Here is a 25580-nt window from a genome sequence, read left to right as displayed (position 1 = left end):
TCCATAATATTACACTGTATAAATTCCAATTTAGTTTAGATTTTCAGAAAGAAATTTCTGAAAGGAATTTCCAAAGGAAATTAAAAAAAAACATCAATTATCAATTGTTAAGACATTATTTAAGTATGTAGTTTTCTTTCTTAAAGAATAAACTCTTTAAAAAAACTTGTAAATTAATCTATGTTAGTAAATTCTAGCAGTCGTAACTACTACAACAGCTGAGGTTTATCTGCTAATAGACGAACCTAATTTTTAAATCATGTAATATCATCTAGGCTTCACAATAATATTAAGAATTAAGGAGTATTATTCCAAATTTACATATGAGGAAAGAGGTTCAGAGAAATCAAACTCTGCCTACCTTTCAAAGACCTTAAGTGGCTATGCTAGGATTTGAACCCAGCTGTTTTGACCATTATATGCTTTTTGTACTCTGCTGTATCACTTCATTTAGAAGATGACTAATAATATGTACTCTGCTGTATCACTTCATTTAGAAGATGACTAATAATGACTAATTACTACACTGAAAGGCAATTTTCAATAGATTTGAAAAATGTCCTTGGGGCGCCTGAGTGGTTCAGTTGCTTAAGTGTCCAACTTTGGCTCAGGTCATGATCTCTCCATTCATGAGTTCGAGCCCCACATCAGGCTCTGGGCTGACAGCTCAGAGCCTGGACCCTGCTTTGGATTCAGTGTCTCCCTATCTCTCTGCCCCTTCCCTGCTCACACTCTGTGTGTGTGTGTCTCTCAAAAATAAACAAACATTAAAGAAGAACGCCCTGACAGCGATTCTGGCAAGCAAAATTTCATAATGAAACTTAGTATAAAAGGCATCTGCCTTCTTTTCTAGATTATCACTTTAGTATGATGCAAAGTCAAATAAATTTATATTTAATCCAAATAATGAAATCATAAAATTGTGTTTTAAATAATCAAGTAGTGTAGAGCTATTTTTAAATGATCTGGATCAAGTCCAAATCCCCATGTAACACTCAGGTTAAAATCACCCTAGCCCATGAGGCTTCCTTCTCATACTGAAACACTTTAAAAGAATAACAATTTAAAATAAGATAAAAGATTTTCATGCAGTTATGTTTCTCTAGTGAAATCATATTGGTCTATACAGACTACAAGTAATCTCTAAGTGTAAATCTATGTACTCCTTTGAATTTGTCATTTAATTTATTATTGTTTATTTAATTGAGGAGGAGTAGAAATTAAGGAAGTACTAAGAGGCTCCCGTTCCCATAAAGACAAAACCAAAAACCAGTACTTTCTTGGCATCTTTTTCTAGGATAAAAAGAGGTTTGTTCAGAGTGTATACACTTTTTTGATAGGATGCCAACATGTTAAACTGTATCTATCTAGCTTTACATTTACATAACCTACCCTGCAGGTTCTGAGATGCTTTGACATCTATGAATGAAATAGATGAAACCAAATAGAATGAAAGCATGAAAACATCTATACCTTTAACTTATGTTCCAGGCTACCAACCAGTCCATGCAACAAAACATATTAAGCACTTGGTCCCTAAAAGGAATTGTGCTTGTCGTACAGAGCTTGACGTACAGCGTGAAGTAAAGATGCTGCTTAGGACAGCATTTTCAGTCTTGTTGAATGAAGTAGGCAATGAGTGAATGGATACAACAAACAAATAATAAATATTGCTCTTAAGTGCCTCAAAAAACTTCCAGTCTATTAAGATGAAAACATTGATTTAAAAAACATGAATTATCACCTGATATGTGCCTGGCACTATGCAGGCATCAGCAATGCTAAGATAAATAAGGTCATGTTTATTCCCAAATAACTTAAGACAGGGTCTCTATCCTTCAGAAATATAAATGCAAAGTATAACATACAGTCCCATACACTTTGGGACATTCAAAGATGAATCAGATTTGAGCCTTCCTTCAAAAACAGCTGCAGGGTAGTAAGTGCCCTCTTCAGTAAAAATAATTATAAACAGGTGTAAAAAGTAAAGACATTTAAGAAGTAAACATTAAAAAAGTGTGAGACTGGTTCAGGTAGAAACTGGAGGGATCTGGGAATATAAGTGATATTAAGCTTGGCCTTGAAGGCTAGATGAAGTGACAAAAGCCACAGATTCTGAAGGAGAAGTAGAAAAATTCAAATAAATACTAGGAGAAAGGAATGATGATAGGAAAATCAGAAGTATCTTCAGGGAGCAGGAGGTACAAGTTGACTACCCACAACTGAGTGACACTTTGTGTTAAGAGTGTTACAATCATGGAAGGACTTGGAGCATCCCTGCCATCAACAGTCTAAAGGCAGATTGTGGATCTGCAGTAAGCCTGACAACCTAAAGTCTTTGTATCCCCACCCCAAACAATTGTATCCCCACCCCAAACAATAACTGCACAGATTCTGTGTAGGAAAGATAAAGTAGGAGAGAGATGCTAGAGCCTTGAGTTTCAGGCTGAGTTCTTATTTTAATTCAACAGGCAAAGGGAAAGCACTGGAGGTTTTTAACAAAGGAATGCTAAAACCCTAAATAAACTTTAGGATAATCACTCTTGGCTGTTCTGTCCATTGGATTGGCTTAAAATAAGACAGAAGGCAGAGTCAGGAGGATGTTTATATTGCAGCACAGCAGTAAGGGCCATATGGTTGAAGATGAGGTACACAAAGAGACACTTTATTTCATTATTATTATTGCTTTAGACATTATCATTTACTGAGCACTTCTGTGTATCAAGAATTTTACTGAATACTTCGTTTTCTCGTTTATACTCACAACATGGCCCCCAAAGACCCCAAACCCTTTGTGACCCTCAAAAAGTTATGAAAAGCTAAGAACTGCTACTCTTACTCTCATTTGATAGAGGAGGGCATTGAAGATTAAAGAAGTTAAGAAACATGCCCTAAAGCCAGCATCAGGAATCCAGAATGCTAGTCTAATGGCAAAGGTAGCAAGTATTTTAGACATGCAATTTGGGTTGGAATGTTGGCTTCATCACTTGCCAATTATACAGTCTTGGGAAAATAACTAAAAAAAAAATCTGTGCTTCAGTTTCCCCTTTGAAAAATGAGAATAAGAAACATACCTAAATTTTACAGGGTTATAGAGAGAAATGAGATAATGCTCATACAGTACTTACCATACTAATAATAAGTATACAAAGAATGACTGTCATCATCATCACCATCCTTACCACACTGAGTCCTCAGATACGACTCCTAAAATTGTTACACATCACATGTTATCTTACCTCCATCTATATTTTTAATGGAAAAATTAAATCATATCCATTCTATGAGAACATTATTTCTCAAAAGAAAAACAATACTTTTTAAGTTTATAGAAAGGCTAGGAGACTTTCCAGTTCATTTTACTAGTGTTAAAATAAAAACTGAAGTCAAATTATGGAAAAAATGATATAAAAAACAAAACACCTACCATAAAATAATTCCTGGTCTTAAAGACTGCTTATAAGAATTCTTAGAGTGAGTCTATACTACCCAAAGCAATCTACACACTCAATACAATCCCTATCAAAATAACTCCAGCATTCTTCACAGAACTAGAATAAACAATCCTAAAGTTTGTATGGAACTACAGTAGACCCTGAATAACCAAAGTAATGTTGAAAAAGAAAACAAAAGCTGGAGATATCACAATTCTGGACTTCAAGCTGTATTACAAAGCTGTAATCATAAAAACAGTATGTTACTGGCACAAAAACAGACACACAGATCAATGGAACAGAACACAGAATGCAGAAATGGACCCAAAAATGTATGGTCAACTAATCTTCAACAAAGCAGGAAAGAGTAATAATGGAAAAAAAAGACAGTCCCTTCAGCAAACAGTACTGGGAAAACTGGATGGCAACATGCAGAAAAATGAAACTGGACCACTTTCTTACACCATATACAAAAATAAATTCAAAATGGATGAGAGACCTAAGTGTGGGACAAGAAACCATTAAAATCCTACAGTAGAAAACAGGCAGCAACCTCTATGGCCTTAGCCACAGCAACTTCTTACTAGACATGTCTTTGGAGGCAAGGGAAATAAGAAAAATGAACTACTGGGACCTCATCAAGATGAAAAGCTTCTGCACAGTAAAGGAAACAACAAAATAAAAGACAATCAATGTAATGGAAGCAGATATATGCCAATGACGTATCAGATAAAGGGTTGGTATCCAAAATCTATAAAGAACTTGCTAAACTCAACACCCAAAAAACAAATAACCTAGTGAAGAAATGGGCAGAAGACATGAATAGACACATTTCCAAAGAAGACATCCAGATGGCTGACAGACACATGAAAAGATGCTCAACATCATTCATCATCAGAGAAATACAAATCAAAACCACAATGAGATACCACCTCACACCTATCAGAATGGCTAAAATTAACAACTCAGGAAACAAAAGATGTGGGTGAGGAAGTGGAGAAAGGGGAACACTTTTGCACTGATGGTGCGAATGTAAACTGGTGCAGCCACTCTGGAAAACAGTATGGAGGATTCTCAAAAATTAAAATCGAATTACCCTATGACCCAGCAATTGCACTACTACTTACTACACAATGTTGATTTGAAGGGGCACATGCACCCCCGTGTTGACAGCAGTGCTTTATCAACAATAGGCAAATTATGGAAAGAGCCCAAATGTCTCCTGACTTATGAATGGATAAAAAAGAGGTGGCATATATATACAATGGAATACTACTCACCGATCAAAAGAAATGAAATCTTGCCATTTGCAACAATGTGGATGGAAGTAGAGTGTATTATGCTAAGCAAAATAAATCAGAGAAAGACAAATATCATGTCTTAAATATGGAATTTAAGAAACAGAAGGGGACACCTGGGTGGCTCATTTGGTTAAGTGTCTGACTTGGGCTCAGGTCATCATCTCATGGCTCCTGGGTTTAAGCCCCATGTTGGGCTCTGTGCCTACAACTCAGAGCCTGGAGCCTGCTTCAGATTCTCTGTCTCCCTCTCTCTCTGCCCCTTACCCACACATGCTCTGTCTCTCTATCCTTCAAAAATAAACAAACATTAAATAAAAAAAAAGAAACACAACAGATTAACATAGGGGAAGGGAAGGAAAAATAAGATAAAAACAGAGAGGGAGGCAAACCATAAGAGACTCTTAAAGATGGAGAAGAAACTGAGGGTTGGATAGGAGGTGGGTGGGTGGATGGGCTAAATGGGGGATGGGCATTAGGAAGGGCACGTATTGGGATGAGCACTGGGTGTTATATGTAAGTGATGAATCACTGGGCTCTAAACCAGAAACCAATACTACACAGTATGTTAACTAACTTGAATTTAAATCAGTAAAATTTTTAAAAATCAATGCTTAGAGTGAAAAGGCTTGTTTCAAGGTAGTGCACACAGTTCTATAACAAATATATGCCAGTGATGACCAAACCCAAAGCTGTGGGGATTCTTGTCTATTTATTCTTAGTACTATCTGAATCATTCTAACATAGCTATTTGAGAAACAGATGAGATAACACATGTAATAATACAGTATAGTACCTGGCATATGGTAAGCAATTAATGAATACTACCTATTGCTATCATCATCTTCATTACTATTTGTAACACATGATTCTTGAGAATTTTAAGACACATAATTTGCACTTCAACAGTCTTCCCAATAGTAACATTTCTGCCAAAAACTACATCATAAGTAAAGCACTAACAAAAATCAGATTTCAACCAGTTAATATACTATCTATACACAATTTATTTGATGTTTACTATATTTTATAAAGAAAGTTAATTTGCAGATTTATTCAGCTTATTGCAAAAGTCTTATGCATATTTGCAGCAATAAGAAGTTTTATAAGTAAAGGGACATCTCATTCTTTTTTTTAAAATATTTTTTGGTAGTTGACACACATTAATTCTAGACGTACAACATAGTGACTCAACAACTCTATACATTATGCTATTTTCACAAGTGTAGCTACGACCTGTCACCACACAACACTATTAGAAAGAATTAAAACTGTCATCATTTGCAGATGACACGATACTACAAACAGCAAACCCTAACGACTCCACCAAAGAACTATTAGAATAAATGAATTCAGTAAATTTTAGGGCACAAAATTAATATACAGAAATCCACTGTGTTTCTATACACTAATAACAAAGTAGCATAAAGAGAAATTAAGAAAACAGTCCCATTTACAACTGCATCAAAAGAATAAAATTCCTAGGAATAAACTTAACCAAGGAAGTAAAAGACCTGTACTCTGATGAAAGAAACTGAAGACAACACAAACACTGGGAAAAATATACCATGCTCATGGATTGAAAAAATTTATATTGTTAAAATATCCATACTACCCAAATCAACCTAGAAAGTCGATGCACCCCTATCAAAATGCCAACAGTATTTTTCACAGAACTAGAAAAAATAAGCCTAAAATCTTCAAGGAACCACAAAAGATCCTGAATAGCTAAAGCAATCTTGAGAAAGAAGAACAAAGCTGGAAATATTACAATTCCATGTAATTCTGAATATTTAAACTTTCAAGCAAAAGTTAGCATTATGGAAAACTTGTATTTTCTATCATGAACCTGACAGCTTCCCAGGATTTAGACTTTTCTGATGAGCTAAGTGGTAATATCGACAAACGTGACTTTTGATGTCATGTAATAAAATGTGTCAACTTTTGGAAGATCTGTAGAACTAAGTAAACAATTATTTTCCAAATGAATGATGTTACAAAATCATGCATGGGTCAGAGTCACTAGAAATCCATTGTAAGAGAATAAGAAAAGTCCATTGTTATGGTTTCACATTCCATGTGCAGCTAATCTTTTAAGAACTTACCATGATTAAACAGAGTTACAATATGATCCAGCAATTCCACTTAAAGGTGTATTCTCAAGACAAATGAAAATATATACCCACACAAAACATGCTTGTGAATGTTTACAGCAGCACATTATTAATAGCCCCAAACTGAAAACTCACCAAAGGTCCATCCATTGAATAATGGACTTAAAAATGTGGTAAACATCCATACACTGAAATGTAATTTAGGAGTAAATAGAAATGAAGCACCGATACAGACTAAAGCATAAAGGAATGATATCAACATTAGGTGAAGTAAAAGGAGCTAGTCATAAGAGAACACATATAATATGATTCTATTTACATGAGACGTCTAAAATTGATAAATCCATAGAGAAAGAAAAGAGATTAGTGGTTGCCTGGGCTGGGAGGATGAGCGAATTGGAGGGCCATGGTTAAGGGATGCAGGGTTTCATTCTGGGGTGATGAAAATATTCTAAAATTGACAGTGATGAGGGCTGTACAACTCTGAATATTTTAAGGGCCACAGAACTGCAAACTTAAAATGGACTAATTGTATGGTATGTGGATTATATCTCAAAAGAACTGTTGAAAAATATAAAGTCAAGTAGATAAAAAGGGAGACTACCATATCTCAAATTTTATTGTAAAAACAAAGAAAGAAGAATACCCACAATTATCTTAAAGGTTATTAAAATACTCCTTTTTCTGACTCTGTATCTATATGAGGCTGGATTTTTTTCCCTATATTTAACCAAAACAACGTATTACAACAGACTGAAAATAGAATTTGATATGAGAATCTGTCTTCCATTAAGACAAACATTAAAGAGATTTATTAAAAAAATCAAGACAGTGCAGTAATCATTTTTGTTTTGGACAATATAATGCTCATAAAAATTGTTATTTTAAGTCAGGGACAAATTGCTACAATAGCATAACACTAATTCCAAATTCAAATTGGATATACAAGAAACAATTTCAAAGTTTTTCTCTGTATCATATCTTCTCTCAACAGATACACTTGGGCTTTTTGTTGTGTCTTTTGACTCTAGACAAGATGCCTAGATTTGTTTGAGTTTGGTAGTTTACTGCTGGCTTTCTGAGTCAGTAAGACTATGTCACTGATCATTATCATCAAGTGAATAGAAGGCAAAAATCATACCCCTATGGGGTGTGTTAGACAGAAAGCTGTTCTTCTAAAGATTTCTATGTCCCAATCCCCAGAACCTGTAAATATGTTACCTTCCATGGCAAAGGAGACTTTGTAGAAGTGATTAAGGTTACAGATGTTGAAATGGGGAGGTTATGTTAGATGATCTGGGCCCTGTATAACCACGAGTCCTTAAAAGCTTAAGAACCGTTCTTTGCTGTGGTTATAGAGAGATGAAGTGTCAATGCAATGACAAAAGGTCATAGAGATGCCAACTGAGAGGACTTGACCTGCCATTATTGGCATTGAAGATGGAAGGAAGAGACCATGAGCAATGGAATACAGGAGGCTTCTACGAAAGGCAACAGTAGAAAACTAATACAGTGGTCATGTCAATTTTCATTCAAGACTGCTTGAGGGATATTTACTATAAAGTTAATAAGAAAGTTCAGCCTCAAGCCCTCTTGCTTGTATGACATTTTACAAGACCATGAACATTGGTTATTTTATATTTGTAATTTGTATTCTTTGTAAAAGGAACAATTTCAGATCTCAGGGCACCTAGATCCACTCCTGGAGAATGCTGAAAACAACATAGGAATTTCCCCAATAGGGGTACATCCAACTTCCATAAGTTCACAAATATCTCCCGAGATTACTGGGGGGAAAATCTCTTAGAATTTATGTGAATATGGTTCCGTGAGGAGAGAGAAGCCTCAGGAAAAAATAAGAAAAGTGATAAGTCAATGTCAGAAAATATTTTAAGAGTACCAAAATTAATGACTGCAAAAAAATCGTTACTAAATTACTGTGAGGAAGTCACCTAAGCAAAAGAGACATTTATGAAATGGTTATATCCAGAATTAGAGTTACATATACAATGAAGAGAGTTTAGACTCATTTCTCCCCAAATGGCTCAAATTTCAGAGCAGAAAAAAGGTATTTTGGGGTCACTTCTAGAAAGAAATTTCTCTAGTCATATCATAGATAAATTGAGATTTGCTATTAACTACCAGTAAATGAATACATTAGAAATGGATTTGCTGTGTTACTTTTTCTTAACTATCTCATTTCAACTCCTCTCAAGTCAACAAACAAGTATTTATTTCTTGGAGAGAAGCACTAATTACCACTGGAGGTCAGTCTTGGGCTTTCCCTCAGGTCATCAAACACACCAGTGAAAGACTAGAAAAACAGGTGAAAGGCAGCTAGCAAAGTCCAAATCTTTCATTTTGCAGATGAAAATACTAGAGCTCTGAGAGACTAAGAAGATGCTTGGTATTTAAGGGATAAAATACAGTTGCAACTGATACTATCAATTTTTACAATCTTTGAGTGTGAAAGGAACCTTTATTCTATTTATAACATATATCCTAAGTGAAGAAGAATAGGAAACTCTCTTGTACAGTACAATTCCAAAAGATTTATGTAGATACTCTCCCCTCAACATCAGACAAATCCGAATTACATGAAACTCCAAAAACACCTGACCAGTACTCCTGAAAACTGTTAAGGTCATCAAGAGCAAGGAAAATATAAGAAACTGTCATAGTCTAGAGGAGCCTATGAAGACATAATAAATGTAACATGATATTAATGGGATGTTGGAACAGAAAAGGACATTATAAAATTTTCTTAGGAAAACTGAGGAAATCTGAATAAAGCATAGAATTTAGTTAATAATTATATCAATACTGGTTCATTAGTTGTGACAAATGTACCATACATATTAATGCAATATGTTAGTAACAGTGAAAACTAGATGCAGGGTATATGAGAACCCTTTATACTATTTTTGCAATTTTTCTATCATCTAAAACTATTCTAAAATGGGGGTGCCTGGGTGGCTCAGTTGGTTGAATATCAGACTTCAGCTCAGGTCATGATCTCATGATTCATGAGTTCAACCCCTGCATCGGGCTCTGTGCTGACAACTCAGAGTCTGGAGCCTGCTTTGGAATCTATGTCTGCCTCTCTCTCTCTCTGTCCCTCCTCCTCTTGTGCTCTCTCAAAAATAAACAAACATTAAAATTTTTTTTTATTAAAAAAACTATTCTAAAATAAAAAGTGCATTTACAAAGATCTACACATTTTAAAAAGCAGCAAACTTTTAAGTAAACTTATTAGGATCTGAATCTTCCTTTCTTTTGTCTGCCGGAAATTAAGAGTCAAATCTGAGGTTCAGGCCTTGTAGCCTGAAATTATGTTGTGTTTTTGTTTGTTGGGTCTTAATTTTTAGCAATTTTTATATTTTACCATTATTTTGTATGTATTTCTATAAATTATAATCTATACTTATTAGGGAAAACATTAAAGTTTAAATAAAATAAATAGGTACCTGCCTTCCATCTCAGATTTCCGAGCTCTGTATCATTCCTTAACAGTTGTCTTATATCCTACTTCCGGAATAAAAAATAATCAAATGGGCACCTTCTCAACTTCCTACTACTGAATTCTTGAATATACTTGCATCTGCTTACATCTGTGACCGTGCTCTTTTTCTCCCTTTTTGTTCTATTAGAAGAGGTGTATTTTTTCCTAACATCAACCCCTCTGCTTTTACTTGTAGGATATTATTTTAGGAATTACACTATGGATTTTTCCTTCTCATCCTAACATATTTCAACCTCCCTTCCAACTGAAACCTACCCATTGATATTTAAACATCTTTGTTTTTTCCTTATCTAGAAATAAAACCAGGGGTGCCTAGGTGGCTAAGTTGTTCAAGTGTCCAATTTTTTGTTTCAGCTCAGGTCATGATATGGTTACTGAGTTTGAGCCCCACATAGGGCTGTGTACTGACGGTGTGGAGCCTGCTTGGGATTTTCTCTCTCTTCTCTCTGACCCTCCCCTGCTCATGCTCTCTCTCTGAAAATAAATAAACATTAAAAAAACAGTAAACAACTAAACAATAACCATTTCTTGAATCCTTTATAAGGACAACAATCCACTCCAACATTTTTCTTTGGAGGAACAAATGAAATACTGAGGCTGACCATGAGTTCAAGAAGGTACAAAGTGCAAGGAAATCCTAATCAGTGGCCTCTGAATTTAGAACTAAGTTGCCTGTTAGCAAACAGGTGGCATAAGAGTCTTTGTTCTTTGTCATCCAATTTAGAATAGCTGGAGAAAGAATGATCTGGAACACTATCTTTCCAATAACATATGCCCTGAGATGAACCAGCTCATTTATCATATTTTTACTCAAAAAGGATAATAACGAGTAACTATAACCTTTTTTTCTCAGGGCTTTCTTCCTTACATACATTTTTTCAAGCAAATGCAGAGACTGCCCATTCCTGGATTTCTTCCTCTTCTTCCTTAAATCAGTGAATTTCAGGCTCTCGTCATCTGGATTACTGCTAGAGCTTCCAATGGTCTCCCTAACTAATGCATCTGTCACTATTCCAAATGTGAATGTGATTAGGTCATACTCTTGTTTTAGATCCTTTGATGGCTTACCATTGCAATACAGTAAGAGATAATTTTATTTAAGAACAGTTAATTTAGATTTTAATTTTCCCTGTAAACAACCACATCCAGACCAGTTAGGTCACTGAACTACCTTTAACACCTCTTCCAACCAATACATTCTCAGAGTAGGGGGTGGGGCAAATATCTGGGCTTTGATACTTATCAGCTAATAACCTTGGGCAAATTATGTGATTTTCTTGAGACTCAGCTTACATATCTGTATAATCTGAGACAAAGCCCTCAATTCAGAGGGTCGTTGTTAGGACTAAAGCAGTTAGGCTATATAATACACTTAACCACCCGGCACATAGGAAGTACCCAAAAAGTGTTGGCTGGTGTTATAGATTCTGGGTAGCCACCTCAGTAACAGATACTCCGACATTAATGGAAATCACTGTTGTCAATGGACTTTGTGTCTTCCAAAGCTGTGCTGAGTGGCCAAACCTTTTTTTAAGCCAGGTTTACCAGTGTATAATTTGTAAATAATAGAATATATGCCTTAAGAAGGTACAGTGGGATGGGCTTTAATTAATGTATACAATTGTGCAACCACCACCACAATTACAATACAGAATATTTCCATCTCCCCAGGGTCCTTTTGTGTCTTCCAAATGTGCATTACTGAATGGGCCAATTTTTAGAATGAAAGGTGGGAAGGTATCTATAGCACATTTGCTGAAGTCAAGAAACTTTAAAAAGTAAAGAAGGAAGATTATTGGGTTTAGGCTTTGGTGTTTATTTTATATACCTCTATACTCTGTGAGAGGATTTTTCGTCATATGCTGCAGAAAGCCTTTGATGAAGAGCCAAAGTTTTAGAAATAAGCAATTTAAAAATGTATGAAATCTTAGATGAGAATTATATACATTCCCATGGCTCTGATGTTAATATTTTTTAAAAGTTGGTTCTTTTATGTAATAGTAATTGAAATCCCAGAGGCTTGCTTGTTAGAACAAACTGTCATATAGAAAGCCCAGCAAATGATGGAACCTCAGTTATTTTGAACAGTTAGCTCATTTATCGTATTTTTACGCAGAAAATAATGAATTACTTATGAACTATTTTCCTAGAGTGTTTCTCCTTATACACAAGCATTCTTCTAGGTCATGAGAATTAAAGTATTAAAAGAAAGCATTAGAAATTACACAAAAATGTGAGAAAGGAGCAGTTATTAAGAGATAAGATTGAAGATATGAGAAAAGACCTATAACTTAGTACAGAGAGGAAAAAATATTAACATAGAACAGATGTGAAGGACTAGCAATCCTGAGAGGAGAGGAGCTAATTGAGAAAGGAGATGAGATTTATCTCAGGGGTTTTTACCTGTTCTGACCAGCTTTAAGGTAGTAACATTATTTTTTTAAATGTAACTTTCTCATGCTTCATGGACAGTTGGATACGGTGCTTTATGTAGTTCTTTTTTCTTTAGGTAGTTATAGACAAGCCAAATACAATAAATGATAGCAGAAAGTCTGGGGAAATGGAACCGTTACTTAAGTTGGGACTATTCACAATTACTTTAGAAATACTGAATAAATAGAATAAGTACTGTATATTTTCTGATGGCTAAAGTAATTTTTTTTGTAAATGAGATTTTTCTTTTTTTAAATTTTTTTAATGTTTATTTTATTTTTGAGAGAGAGAGACAGAGCATGAGCAGGGGAGGAGCAGAGAGAGAGAGAGAGAGAGAGAGAGAGAGAGAGAGAGAATGAATGAATGAATGAATCTGAAACAGGCTCCAGGCTCTGGGCTATCAGCATAGAGCTGGATGCGGGGCTCGAACTCACAAACCATGAGATCATGACCTGAGCCGAAGTCGGACACTTAACCAACTGAGCCACCCAGGTGCCCCGTAAATGAGATTTTTCTTAAAGAACAGATTTTTTAGCTATCAAAGAGAGTGTAAGAACAGGTACCAAGCATGCATTGGATGGGTCACCAAGTAAGTCATTACCAGAGACTGAAAGGAAAGGAGAGCTAAGGATGTGGCTAAAGCCAAGTGGTTAAGTGGAGGAGGAAGGAGAGGGCAAAGGAAGAAATGCTCAATTAGTGTTATAATTGTCTACATTCTTCTTCAGGATATGTAGTGTGTGGATCAAAGAACCCCACCTTCAGATGCCCCGCAATGCGGTTCTATTCTTTGCCCCTAAAAATGTGGTTTTTATTTTGCTATAAAATTTTTATTTACTCTAAAACACTGATTTGAAAATGAGCATGTGTTACTCCTTACATACACTACTTCTGTAAGTGGGCTTAATAAGATAGTTACTTGCTAGCCAGGAATAACAGCGTAATTACTGCAGCCAGATGAACATCACCCAGGGCAATCTCAGCCTTCTCATTCTTCTGCTTAGTCAATTTTAAAAGAGTGTGCATTGTGTTCTTTTCTTTTTTTTAAGAATAACTGTAGCCCCTGGAAACAATGGGTGATATTATATGCTACAGCTATTTCAAATCCTGACTGAAATAATCGGATACTATATTAGAATACAATATACTGTATTGAATTAGAACAAAGAAAAAGGTAACTGTAATATTACCATTTTAACTAACAGTGTGTGAGGAAAACTGAGAAGTTCAGTCTAAAATGGGTCTGAGTTCAGAAGGACACCTGTTTAAGTTATTCACCAGTTCAGCTAACTTCAGCTCCTCTCTACTGCTTGCTTAAAACATTTTAGCCCAGTATTCAAGGCCCTCCACAGTATGTACCCAACCTGTCTCCAACAAACATACAATCAGTCACAATACCTTCTAGCTCTTTTGATGGTATATGCCTCTCTTTTCCATCTCTGTGAACAGATAGAGGAATTCCTATGAGTTAAGGAATCCATTTATCAACTTAAGAACTTGTTATGCCTCAAATTGTATTGTGTGATCAGCACTTTCCCTGGGTTTTATCATCTATATCTTAGAATATTTTAACACTGTCTGTATCAGTGAAGATTTTGTCTGGCCTTATGTAATAAAAAGCCAAAAATTACTGGCTTAACTTATGCCTATTTTCCTCATATAACTTAAAGTCCAGTGCCAGTTACAGTGGCTCCATGATGTCACTTGCATCTCAGGATCATTTTATCCTCCATTTTGGTATCCTTAGTGTGTGCTTTTGGTCCTCGTCTCTGTCATCATGTTTTGCCTCACGGTCACAAGTCGCTGGTCACTTCCGTTGTCACTATTCCAGGAAGGTGGAAAAGCAAGAAGGTAAAGACTTTCCTAGAAATCTATTGAACACTTCTCTTTATATCTCATTGGCTAGAACTGTGTCAAAGGAGTCAAAGGATGTCAAAGATTTTTTTTCTCTCCATCTTTCAGTTTCCCTTATTTCTGTGAGTTCAACTCCTTTCTTTCTTTCTTTTTAAAAAAAGAGACGTTTTCTTCACATGATGGTGGTAAAGAAGAGAGGAGCATGGTCAAAGAAAGCTCCAGTATGATAACATCTGGACGTAGTGATCCACAGGGAAGAGAGTTTATTCTTCTCAGTGTATTCATATAAAACACTGCCCTGGCCTGAGAAGTGTGCCCATTATCTGGGCCAATAAACGATAGGGGAGATGGAGTACAATGAGTGGCCAGGCCTGTGTCTCATGTCTACCCTCTAAAGGGAATCCCCAGCAAAACCACACAGGAGAATGTTGTTTAGTCAAAGGAAAGGAAGTTCTATTGTCAGATGAAGAGGGTTAGAAACACTGGGCAAAGACAGGGTCCCTATAGCAGCACTGTGCAATTGGCAAGCCAATAGTATTTCTGCCATATTATATGGTATGTCAACTTTAGGCTTTAGTTGATGGTATGTTGAAAATATTGAAGAGAGCCAAAACTTCTAAGGAATATTCTAGCTCTGGCTACCAGTAACCCTGAAGTCTCTGTGGCCAAGGCTGTCAGTTGAATTCCAATATTCACCATCCCCTTCTTTCATAGTAAAATAATTTTAAGTATGGCACATGGCCATGTATTAGAAAGAGTACATTTCTCACGGGCGTCTGGGGGGGCTCAGTTAAGTGGCTGACTCTTGGTTTCAGCTCAGGTCATGGTCACACGGTTCATGAGTTCGAGCCCCACATCGGGCTCTGTGCTGACAGTGCAGAGCCTGCTTGGCATACTCTCTCTCCCTCTCTTTCTGCCCCTCCCCTGCTCATGCTCTCTCTCTTTCTCAAAATAAATAAACTTTAAGAGGAAAAAAAAAGAAAGATTATAGATTATATTTCTCAGCCTCCTTTGCAGCTAGGTGCAATCACATGACTAACTTTGGGCTGATGGAAAGGGAACATATTTGATGAAAGCAACTAGGTGTGTGTGTGTGTGTGTGTGTGTGTGTGTGTGCGCGCGCGCGCGCATGTGTAACTAAAAACGACTATATGTCTTGATCTACCTCCAATTATTTTTTAATGTTTATTTTTCCGGGGGGGGGGGGAGAGAGAGAGAGAGACAGAGACAGAGAGAGAGACAGAGTGAGAATGGGGGAGGGGCAGAAAGAGAGGGAGACACAGAATTGGAAGCAGGCTCCAGGTGCTGAGCTGTCAGCACAGATCCCCATGCGGGGCTCGAACTCACAAACAGCGAGATCATGACCCGAACCGAAGTCAGACACTTAACCGACTGAGCCACTCAGGTGCCCCTAGCTCCAATTATTTATTACTGTCTATCTTCTTCATGAAATATATGAGCACTAGAACATGAGAGCAGAAACTTAATCTCTTTTGTTTATGCTGTCACTCTAATATCCATTATAGTGTTTGATACATAGAAAAGTTTCAGTATTTACTGAGTAAATAAACAGGTCATTCTCTGCCTATTCAATTCCAACTTCCCCATGAAGCTAGATCTCTCAGCACATGGTCTAAAGTCTTCTCCTCCTATTTTGGATCACTCCTATAATACTAATTTTCCATGGAGCATGTTTAATACTTTCCATTTACTGTTTTGAGTTCTTTGTTATAAATTCATTTACTTATGTTTTTTCTTACTTTTTTTTTAACGTTTATTTATTTTTGAGTCAGAGAGAGACAGAGTGCGAGCAGGGGAGGGGCAGAGAGAGAGGGAGACACAGAATCCAAAACAGGCTCCAGGCTCTGAGCCGTCAGCACAGAGACCAACGCGGGGCTTGAACCCATGAACTGTGAGATCATGACCTGAGCTAAAGTCAGATGCTTAACCAACTGAGCCACTCAGGAACCCCATTTACTTATGTTTTATTTCTCAACCAGATTATAAAATCTTACAGGGAAAGCATCACAGTGTACTTATTTTTCATACTTCTTTCAGTCTGTAGCCAGTGTATCTGATATATGGTAAGCCCTCAATGAGTACTGCTGAACACGACCCGGACAGGCAGTTTAAGAGAGCCTTAGGAAAACTTAATACATTCACTGGATTTCTGTTCAAGAAATCTGTATGAGATAAACATAAGCATGGCTAGGAAATTAAAATTTTTATGGTTTTCTTGATGTTCAGCATGTACCCTGAAGCAACTATGATGCGCTTCTAAGCATAAGCTTGTTTATCAGGATACAATTATGCTATTTTTAATATCTACAAGGAATAAGTAAAATTGAGACAGGTGTGGTAGCACAATCTACCTAAGAAATCCTTTCTTGGAGAGGATAGGCAATAAAATACTTAATATCTTTTCCAGCTCTAGATTTTAAGAAATTCAGGGTATTTCCTCACAGGCCCTCTTGTCCATTTAAGGCTCTGCTTGAATCCATATTTTATTGGTGCCTGTGTTTATTGCCTGGTTACAAGTGGTAGATCCAGGTGCCTCTAAAGAGAAACAAATACTCAGCATAGCAACACTGATGGAAAATCAACACATGCACATCACACAAAATTCCAACCTCCTTTTTTAATACGGAAATATGTAACCTCTGATATGGGCTTTCCCATTCATGCCTACATCAAGATAGACCAGAACACCAACATCCTCTCCCATATTGGTCTCAGTTCCTGCTTTCAAACCTCACCTCCACTCACCTGTGTTCTTGGGGTATACTTTGCCTCCATTTCCCTCATCTTGTCTAATGTTATGCTCCAACAAATCTCTGGTACTGCACCACCACTCAAAGTTTCTTCCCCTCTTCTTTACTCTTAAGTTCTTAGTTCTAATTATTCCTAGCAGTCCTTAGATTGGTCAAGTATGCCTTATAAGAATTTTTCACCAATGGCTAAAAACCAATTCCCAAAATGAAGAATAACTCCAAAGCAAATTATTTCCATGCTAAAATAGTAATAAAACCACCAAAAAAAAAAAATTCCACCACCACTCCATAGGGTATACACTCACTCACAGTATGTAACAAAAAATCCAACATATTATACTGTTTTATAACAAACTATAAAAACACCCAAGTAAACTCTGTTAGATATATATCATAAATCCTATTATAACATTTTTCTATATGAATATAGTTCTACATAGGAACTCAAATACTTGACATTTGAAATGGTAGGATAAAGATACTGGCAACCTTTCTAATTTATATTCATAGAAACAAATTAGTTCCTTGATACCCTATAAATTCTCTAACTTTATATTGACCTCAAAAATCAGTCTCCTCTCATCTGACTCTTTTGTGTCCAGTGGCAGCAGGTTCAGAGAACTACTAGTCCATTGTGGAGAAGGAAGAAAGAAGAATGTAGGAAAAATCGCTTTGAGTGAGGGGGAAAAAAGCACTATTTTGTAAGTTGCAGAGTGTGAAAAATTAAATTGTTGGCATTAAGTAGAGTCATTGGTGGGACTTGGGCGTGGGGTGGAGAGAAAGACAAAAGAAGTAGAGGTTTTTTTTTTAAACCTGAGCAAATTAAAAAATGTGGCAGTGATTAACATTAGGACAAACAATCACAGGAAAATAAAATCACATTTTATCACCTTGCTAAGCAATGAACAATATTTACATAGTCTTTATAATAAAAGTAGCTCTTACGGACTTTAAAAATATGATATAAAATTATGATATGAGAATACTGGGAAGATGGAAGAGTGAAAGAAGTGTCAAGAGATGGACTCCGCATCTACAATAAATAGCAAGTGAATAAGTAATACTAAAATGAGTAAATCAAGAGATGGTAGTCTATTCATTTATTCAGAAATATGGAGATAAATACCAGAAGAGTTAAAAGTGGCTAAGCAGGATTAGGTGGGGTTATTAGGAGACTGATAGTATTTTGAGGGGTGCCTGCGTGGCTCAGTTGGTTAATATATGACCTTGCTCAGGTCATGATCTCATGGCTTGTGAGCCAATTCTGTACAAGAGTCCCAAGTTGGGCTCTGTGCTGACAGCTCAGAGCCTGGAACCTGCTTCAGATTCTGTCTCCATCTCTCTGCTCCTCCCTCACTCATGTTCTGTCTCTCTCTATATATATCTCAAAAATAAACAAACATTAAAAAAACATTTAGGGGCACCTGGGTAGCTCAGTCAGTTGAGCATCTGACTTTGGCTCAGATCATGATCTCGTGGTTCATGAGTTCGAGGCCTGTGTCAGGCTCTGTGCTGACAGCTCAGAGCCTGGAGCCTGCTTTGGTTTCTGTGTCTCCCTCTATCTCTCCCTCCCCTGCTCACGCTCTCGCTCTCTCTCTCTCTCTTTCTCAAAAATAAACATTAAAAAACATTTTTAAAAAGCAGACTGATACTATTTTGATATATTTTGCTTAGCAACAGTTGTTCATGTATTACTTTGATAAAAATAACATTACATTATGAAAAATAAACTAAGCATTTCAAGTTAACAGGCTAGTTGTAGAATCTTATCTGTATTGCTTATGGTTTTACAGATTCAGACAGACTACTCAGTTTTCATCTTACTTTAAAGTGGTCTAATACTTCAAAGTGTGATTCAAAATGATCTTTCTTTATGCTGTGTTTTTTTCTTTATGCTGTGACAGCAACTGAAATAAAATGATATAAAGATAGGATCTGTCTGTTTTGTATTTGAACAATTCCTTATAATGTCCTGCATACTAACTGCTTTAGGAAAACTTGTAATGATATTTTAGTCCCCTTTTATTATATAAAAATGGCCTGCATTATTCTTCCATAAACAGACTTGCACAAATTAAAATCTTTAGTTCTCTGTTTATTCACATTCTCTTTCAAAAATTTCCTGACATTTATGGGTACATGTTACTAAATAATCACCCTTGTTAATTCTTATTGCATCAATGTCATGATTATACTACTAATAATCACTTTAATAAAATTGGCTTTTATGAGACCAAGGTTATCTTGAAAGAAGGCAAAGAATCTTCTAAAGAGTAAACCAATTGTGTAAATCACCACAGCCCTGTTAAACAATGGGAAAGAAATCAAGGAGGAGTAGTGGAGCTTCATTTCCAGAGAAAAGTTAGAATTGTACATTTGGACCTGACTATCAAGTTATCTAGGAGATTGACTCCAACCTCATGTAAATGGCAGGGAACTAGGATGTAAGAAACCCAAATAACACTCCTGTTCTTGTGTTATAGAACTAATTGTCATCATAGACATGAATTATAGAGTGGAATATGAAGGGACATGCACTTTTTAAATATGGAATGCACTTTGGATTTTTGAATATTAAAAGTTTATCTATGTTCTTTCTCAGCTTGTCAATATATGTATAGAGAAACAAGAAAAGGTTAATTTAAACAAAAGAAACATTCTAGGAGTCAGCAATCATGACAGTCATAGCACTAGAAGGGAACACTAAAAATCAAAAATGACAAATATAGGCTGAATGATCTAGCGGCCTCACCCCATCTAGAGTACATTGTTCAGAGCAAATATATTGGAAAAAGTTTTGATCAATATGAGAGGCAATTTGCCTAAACCATCAGCTGGTCATTTTATTGCCTGAAGTGCTTCTCTTTTCTTTGAATGTTTTATTTATTTTTGAAAGAAATAGTGAGAGAGAGCTGGGGAGGGGCAGAAAGAGAGGGATCCGAAGCAGGTTCTGTACTGATAGCAAAGAGCCTGATGCAGGGCTTGAACCCACAAACTGTGAGATCATGACCTGAGCTGAAGTTGAACATTTAACTGACTGAGCCACCCAGGCACCCCTGAAGTGCTTCTCTTTTAGCTATGTACTTGAAAGTTTGTGCGTTAGTTGTCCATACAATCAAAATTAGTAAGTGTTGATTTAAGCAATAATCCTTAGATCATTCCACTGTTTTCACTTCTATTTCCAAAGGTCTGTCCATCTTTCTTCCCCTTTGTTTATAGTGTAGATGTTTCCTCTATTAACAAAAGTCACTCACCACATTCTTGAATAACTTTTAAATTAATCTCTCAAATAAAACCTTGTCAAAGACTGTCTGGAAATATTATCACCATCCAAATGAAATAGAAGAAAAGAAATAATAATAATTAGAGCAAAAATCAATAAAGCCTCTAGCCAGGCTAACTAAAAAAGAAAAAAAGACGGGGTGTGGGGGGAGAATCAAACTACTAGTATCAGAAATGAGAGAGGGGACATCACTACAGATCTTATGGAAATTAAGAGGATAATAAAGGAATATTATGAACACCTCCATGTCCACACATTTGATGACCGTTTCAAGGAAATGGACCAATAAATTGAAAGACAATCAGACAAAATTCATACAAGATAAAACAGAAGGTCTGAATAGCCCTATATCTGTTAAAGAAACTTAAACAATAATTAATAACCTCCAAAAAAGAAATCATCAGGCCTATGTGGAGTCACTGATTTCTAGCAAATATTTAAGGAAGAAATTATACCAATTCTGTACAATGTCTTTCAGAGGGCAGAAGCAGAAGAGATATTTCCTAACTCAATCTATGGGGCCAGCATTGCCCTAATATCAAAACCAGAAAAAGAGATCACATGCAAAAGAAACTACAGATCACTATCTCTCATGAATAAAGACACAAAAATCTTCAACAAATTATTAGTAAATATAATCCACGATGCATAAGAATTATATACTATACTAACTGAAATTTATCCCAAGTATATAAGGCTCATTTAACATTTAAAACTCAATTAATGTAATCCATCACATCAACAAATTAGAAAAGAAAAATCAAATGATCATATGAATAGATGCATCAAAAGTACTTGACAAAATCCAAACCCATTCATGATAAAAACTCTCAGTAAACTAGGAACAGAGAGAAATGTCCTCAACTTGATAAACATCTGCAAAAAACCTAGAGTGAGAAACTTGAAACTTTCCCACTAAGATCAGGTAGAAGTCAAGGATGTCCTCTTTCACCACTATTTTTCAACATACTGGAAGTTCCTTCTAGTACAATAAGGCACGAAAAGGACATATAAGTATTATAGATTAGGAAAAAAGAACGATCTTTGTTCACAGATGGCAGGATTGTCTATGTAGAAAATCTGAAAGAATTCACATAAAAACTCTTGGAATGAGTAAGCAATTACAGCAAGGTTGCAGGATATAAGGATATGCAAAAATCAATTATATTACATTTCTGTACACCAACAATTAATGAGTGGAATTTAAAATTAAAAGCACAATAGCATTTACAGTAGCATACCAAAAATGGCACACTTAGGTATAAATCTAACAAAATATATACAAGATATAAATAGGAAAACTATATAACTGAGATGAACAAAATCAAAGAATTAAATAAGTGGAGAGATATTCTGTGTTCATGGACAGGAAGACTCAATATTGTCAAGATGTCATTTCTTAACTTGATTTATAGATTTGATGCAATCCTAGTAAAAATTCCAGGAAGTTATTTCATGGCTATTGGCAAACTGATTCTCAAGTTTATGTGAGGAGGCAAAAGAGACAGAATAGCTTCTACAATAGCAAAGGAGAAGAACAAAGTTGGGGGAACTGACACTGCCATACTTTAAGACTTACTATGAAGCTACAGTAATCAAGACAGCATGGTATTGGTGAAAGAATGGACAAAAAGGTCAATGGAACACAACAGATAGCCCAGAAATAGACCCTCATGAATACAGTCAAATGACCTTTGACAAAGGAGCAAAGGGAATACAATGGAGCAAAGGACAGTCTCTTTAACAAATGATGCTGGAAAAACTAGACATTCACATGTAAAAAAAAATGAATCTACATACAGACCTTATCCCCTTCACAAAAATGAACTCAAGACTGAGACTATAGACTTAATGTAAAACACACAACTATAAGACCTAGAAAAGAACATAAGAGAAAACCTAGATGATCTTGGGTATGGTGACGCCTTTTTAGATCCAACACTACAGATACGATCCATGAAAAAATTATTAAAATTAAAAACTTCAGCTCTGTGAAAGACAATATCAAGGGAATTAGGAAAAAAAGGCCATAAACTAGGAGAAAATATTTGCAAAAGACACATTTGATGAAGGACTATTATCCAAAATATACAAAGAAACTCTTAAAACTCAACAGCAAGAAAACAACCCAATTAAAAAATGAGCCAAAGACTTTACAGACCCTTCACTAAAGAAGATATGCAGGGGCGCCTGGGTGGCGCAGTCGGTTAAGCGTCCGACTTCAGCCAGGTCACGATCTTGTGGTCTGTGAGTTCGAGCCCCGCGTCGGGCTCTGGGCTGATGGCTCGGAGCCTGTTTCTGATTCTGTGTCTCCCTCTCTCTGACCCTCCCCCGCTCATGCTCTGTCTCTCTCTGTCCCAAAAATAAATAAAAAACGTTGAAAAAAAAATTTAAAAAAAAAAAAAAAAAAAAGAAGATATGCAGATGGAAAATAAGCATACGAAAAGATGCTCTACTTCATAGATCATCAGGGAGATGAATATTAAAACAACAAAAGACACCATTACACATCTAATAGAATGCCCAAATCTAGACCATTGGCAACACCAAATGCTAGCGAGAATGTGTATCAACAGGAACTCTCTTTCATTGCCAGTGGGAAGGCAAAATGGTATAAGTCACTTTCGAAGACAGTTTGGTGGTTTTCTTTTTCTTTTTTTTTAATAAAACCAAATATATTCTGACCATATGATCCAGCAACCACACTCCTTTCTATTTACCCAAAGGAATTGAAAACTTCTGTCCACACAAAAGTCTGAAGATGAATATTTATAGTTTTGTTCATAACTGCCCAAAGTAGATAAAGAGTTAAAGACAAATTTGCTAAGTTGTATAAATTCCTAAAACACATCAGAAATCTATGAATTTGGTTTTACTGATATGAGTGAGAGATTCATAAACTTAGCACAAATAATATAGGAATGTAAAATATTGTTTCCATGGGGCACCTGGGTGGCTCAGCTGGTTGAGCGTCCGACTTCGGCTCAGGTCATAATCTCACAGCTCGAGAGTTTGAGCCCCGCGTTGGGCTCTGTGCTGACAGCTTGGAGCCTGGAGCTTGCTTCGGATTCTGTGTCTCCCTCTCTCTCTGCCTCTCCCCTGCTCATGCTCTTACTCTCCCTCTCAAAAATAAATAAACATTCAAAAAAAATTTTTAAATATTGTTTCCAACCCTACTTTCTTCAAGGACTTCATCGAAAATGCCATGGGAAAATATCTTTTGCTCTATTTATTTTCAAGTCATATAATTATATCCTTATAGACTGTCTAATATATATTAGAAAAAAGTTGATATTTTAGAGACCACATACCTCTTCAGCCCCCCCCCCCCACCTTTTTTTAATGTTTATTTTTGAGAGAGAGACAAACACAGTGTGGGGGAGGGGTAGAGAGCGAAGGAGACACAGAGTCTGAAACAGGCTCCAGGCTCTGAGCTGTCAGCACAGAACCCGATGTGGGTCTTGAACTCAGGAATAGTGAGATCATGATCTAGGCCAAAGTCAGACACTTAACTGACTGAGCCACCCAGGAGCCCCAGCTCTACAGACCTTTTAAGAAAGATACTGAGCAAACAGAAATCATGGATGGTAAAAGACAGTATAGTTAGAGAATCTTCATTTATAAAAATTTACAGCTTTATCATTTTGAAGTATTTTTTTTAAAATAAAGAAGACTGATAGACTAATAGTTATAGTACACAAACTGTGGTAGAATGGAAAGAGCACTGACTTGAAAGACTTAAATTAAAATCTCAGTTCCACCATGTTTTAGCTATGCATGAATGATTTCAGGCAGGTCACTTACCATCTCTGAGCCTTATATGTAAAATGTTAATAATGCCCATATCAGTCTCACAAGATGGTTGTGATAATATGCTCAACTTACGTGAAAATGCCTGGCACACTGCCTAGCATCAAGTAGCTCTCAGTGAACACCTCTTCCTTCCCTCCCTTTTTAATAAACAGAACTTACGAGTCTTCGGTGTATCTCTTGACAAAAATAAAACCAATGTCTTTTTCACAGGTAAATGATTTCTTGACTTGAATTTTTATAGGAGATGTACCCTAAGTACAGATAGGATTATAGAAGTATGGAAACAAAAAAGAAAGAAAATATATCTTGAGAAGCATCTAATAAGAAGCTTTCTTTGTTTCACACTGACATGCTTTGTGGTTGCAAAGCAGGCTTCCAACCAACACCGGATCAAAATTAAAATTCTAGGCAGGCATTCAACTTTTATGATTGTGTCCATTCTTCACTGAGCATGGGAAATGAATGCTTTAGAAGTTATTTATTGAAGATATTCCCATAGTGCGATTACAAAGTTCACTTCCAAAAGAGGCCCTATCCCTGTAATGTATCTGAGTAAGTGAAAGCTACACCAGGTTTCTTGTGTTGTACTTTTTAAAAAAACTGCAGCAGGATACTAAAATCATGTATTTTAACAGAGGCTTTTCTGAGGCTAAGCCACAACAATTCTGCAAAGGTACATGATAGGCAAAGAGAGACCAAACAAATTTCAAAAACAGAGAACACCAATCCAATATAATTTATGACCATATTTTGAATAAAATTAAATATAGATTAATTAGCAGAAAGCATTTAATTATAGTTTTCCTATTATGAATATAAAGTTGGCACAAATGCAGTAAGACTAATCAAAATCAGGTAACAGTTACCTCTGTGGCCTTGCTTGATGGTTCCAGTCCAGTCATATTTGCTACTATTAACTGATGTAAGAGTTGAACTTGAGCCACACTTAGGAAGAAGTCCAGGTTTGTGGTTATATTCACTTCCAAGGAATGGCCACACACTAAAATCTCCTGAAAGGGACAAAAACAAAAACAAAAACAGAAACAAAAAACTGAATACA

The 25580-nt window shown here is 36.1% G+C and overlaps 1 protein-coding gene across 6 annotated transcripts in view; it reads right to left on the bottom strand.

Moving 5' to 3' along the window:
• Positions 1–25580, bottom strand: part of VPS13B (vacuolar protein sorting 13 homolog B) — an 805543-nt gene that overhangs the window by 250609 nt on the left and 529354 nt on the right. For all 6 annotated transcript variants that reach the window (XM_058699592.1, XM_058699588.1, XM_058699591.1 and 3 more), the window contains one exon: positions 25387–25530. In XM_058699592.1, the coding sequence (XP_058555575.1) occupies positions 25387–25530 (144 nt within the window). The remainder of the gene's footprint in view (positions 1–25386; positions 25531–25580) is intronic.

This window comes from Neofelis nebulosa, chromosome 14 (assembly GCF_028018385.1).
Source record: "Neofelis nebulosa isolate mNeoNeb1 chromosome 14, mNeoNeb1.pri, whole genome shotgun sequence".
Classification (NCBI taxonomy): domain Eukaryota; kingdom Metazoa; phylum Chordata; class Mammalia; order Carnivora; family Felidae; genus Neofelis; species Neofelis nebulosa.
Note: the sequence above shows the minus strand (reverse complement) of the source record. Positions and strands in the feature narration are given on the sequence as shown.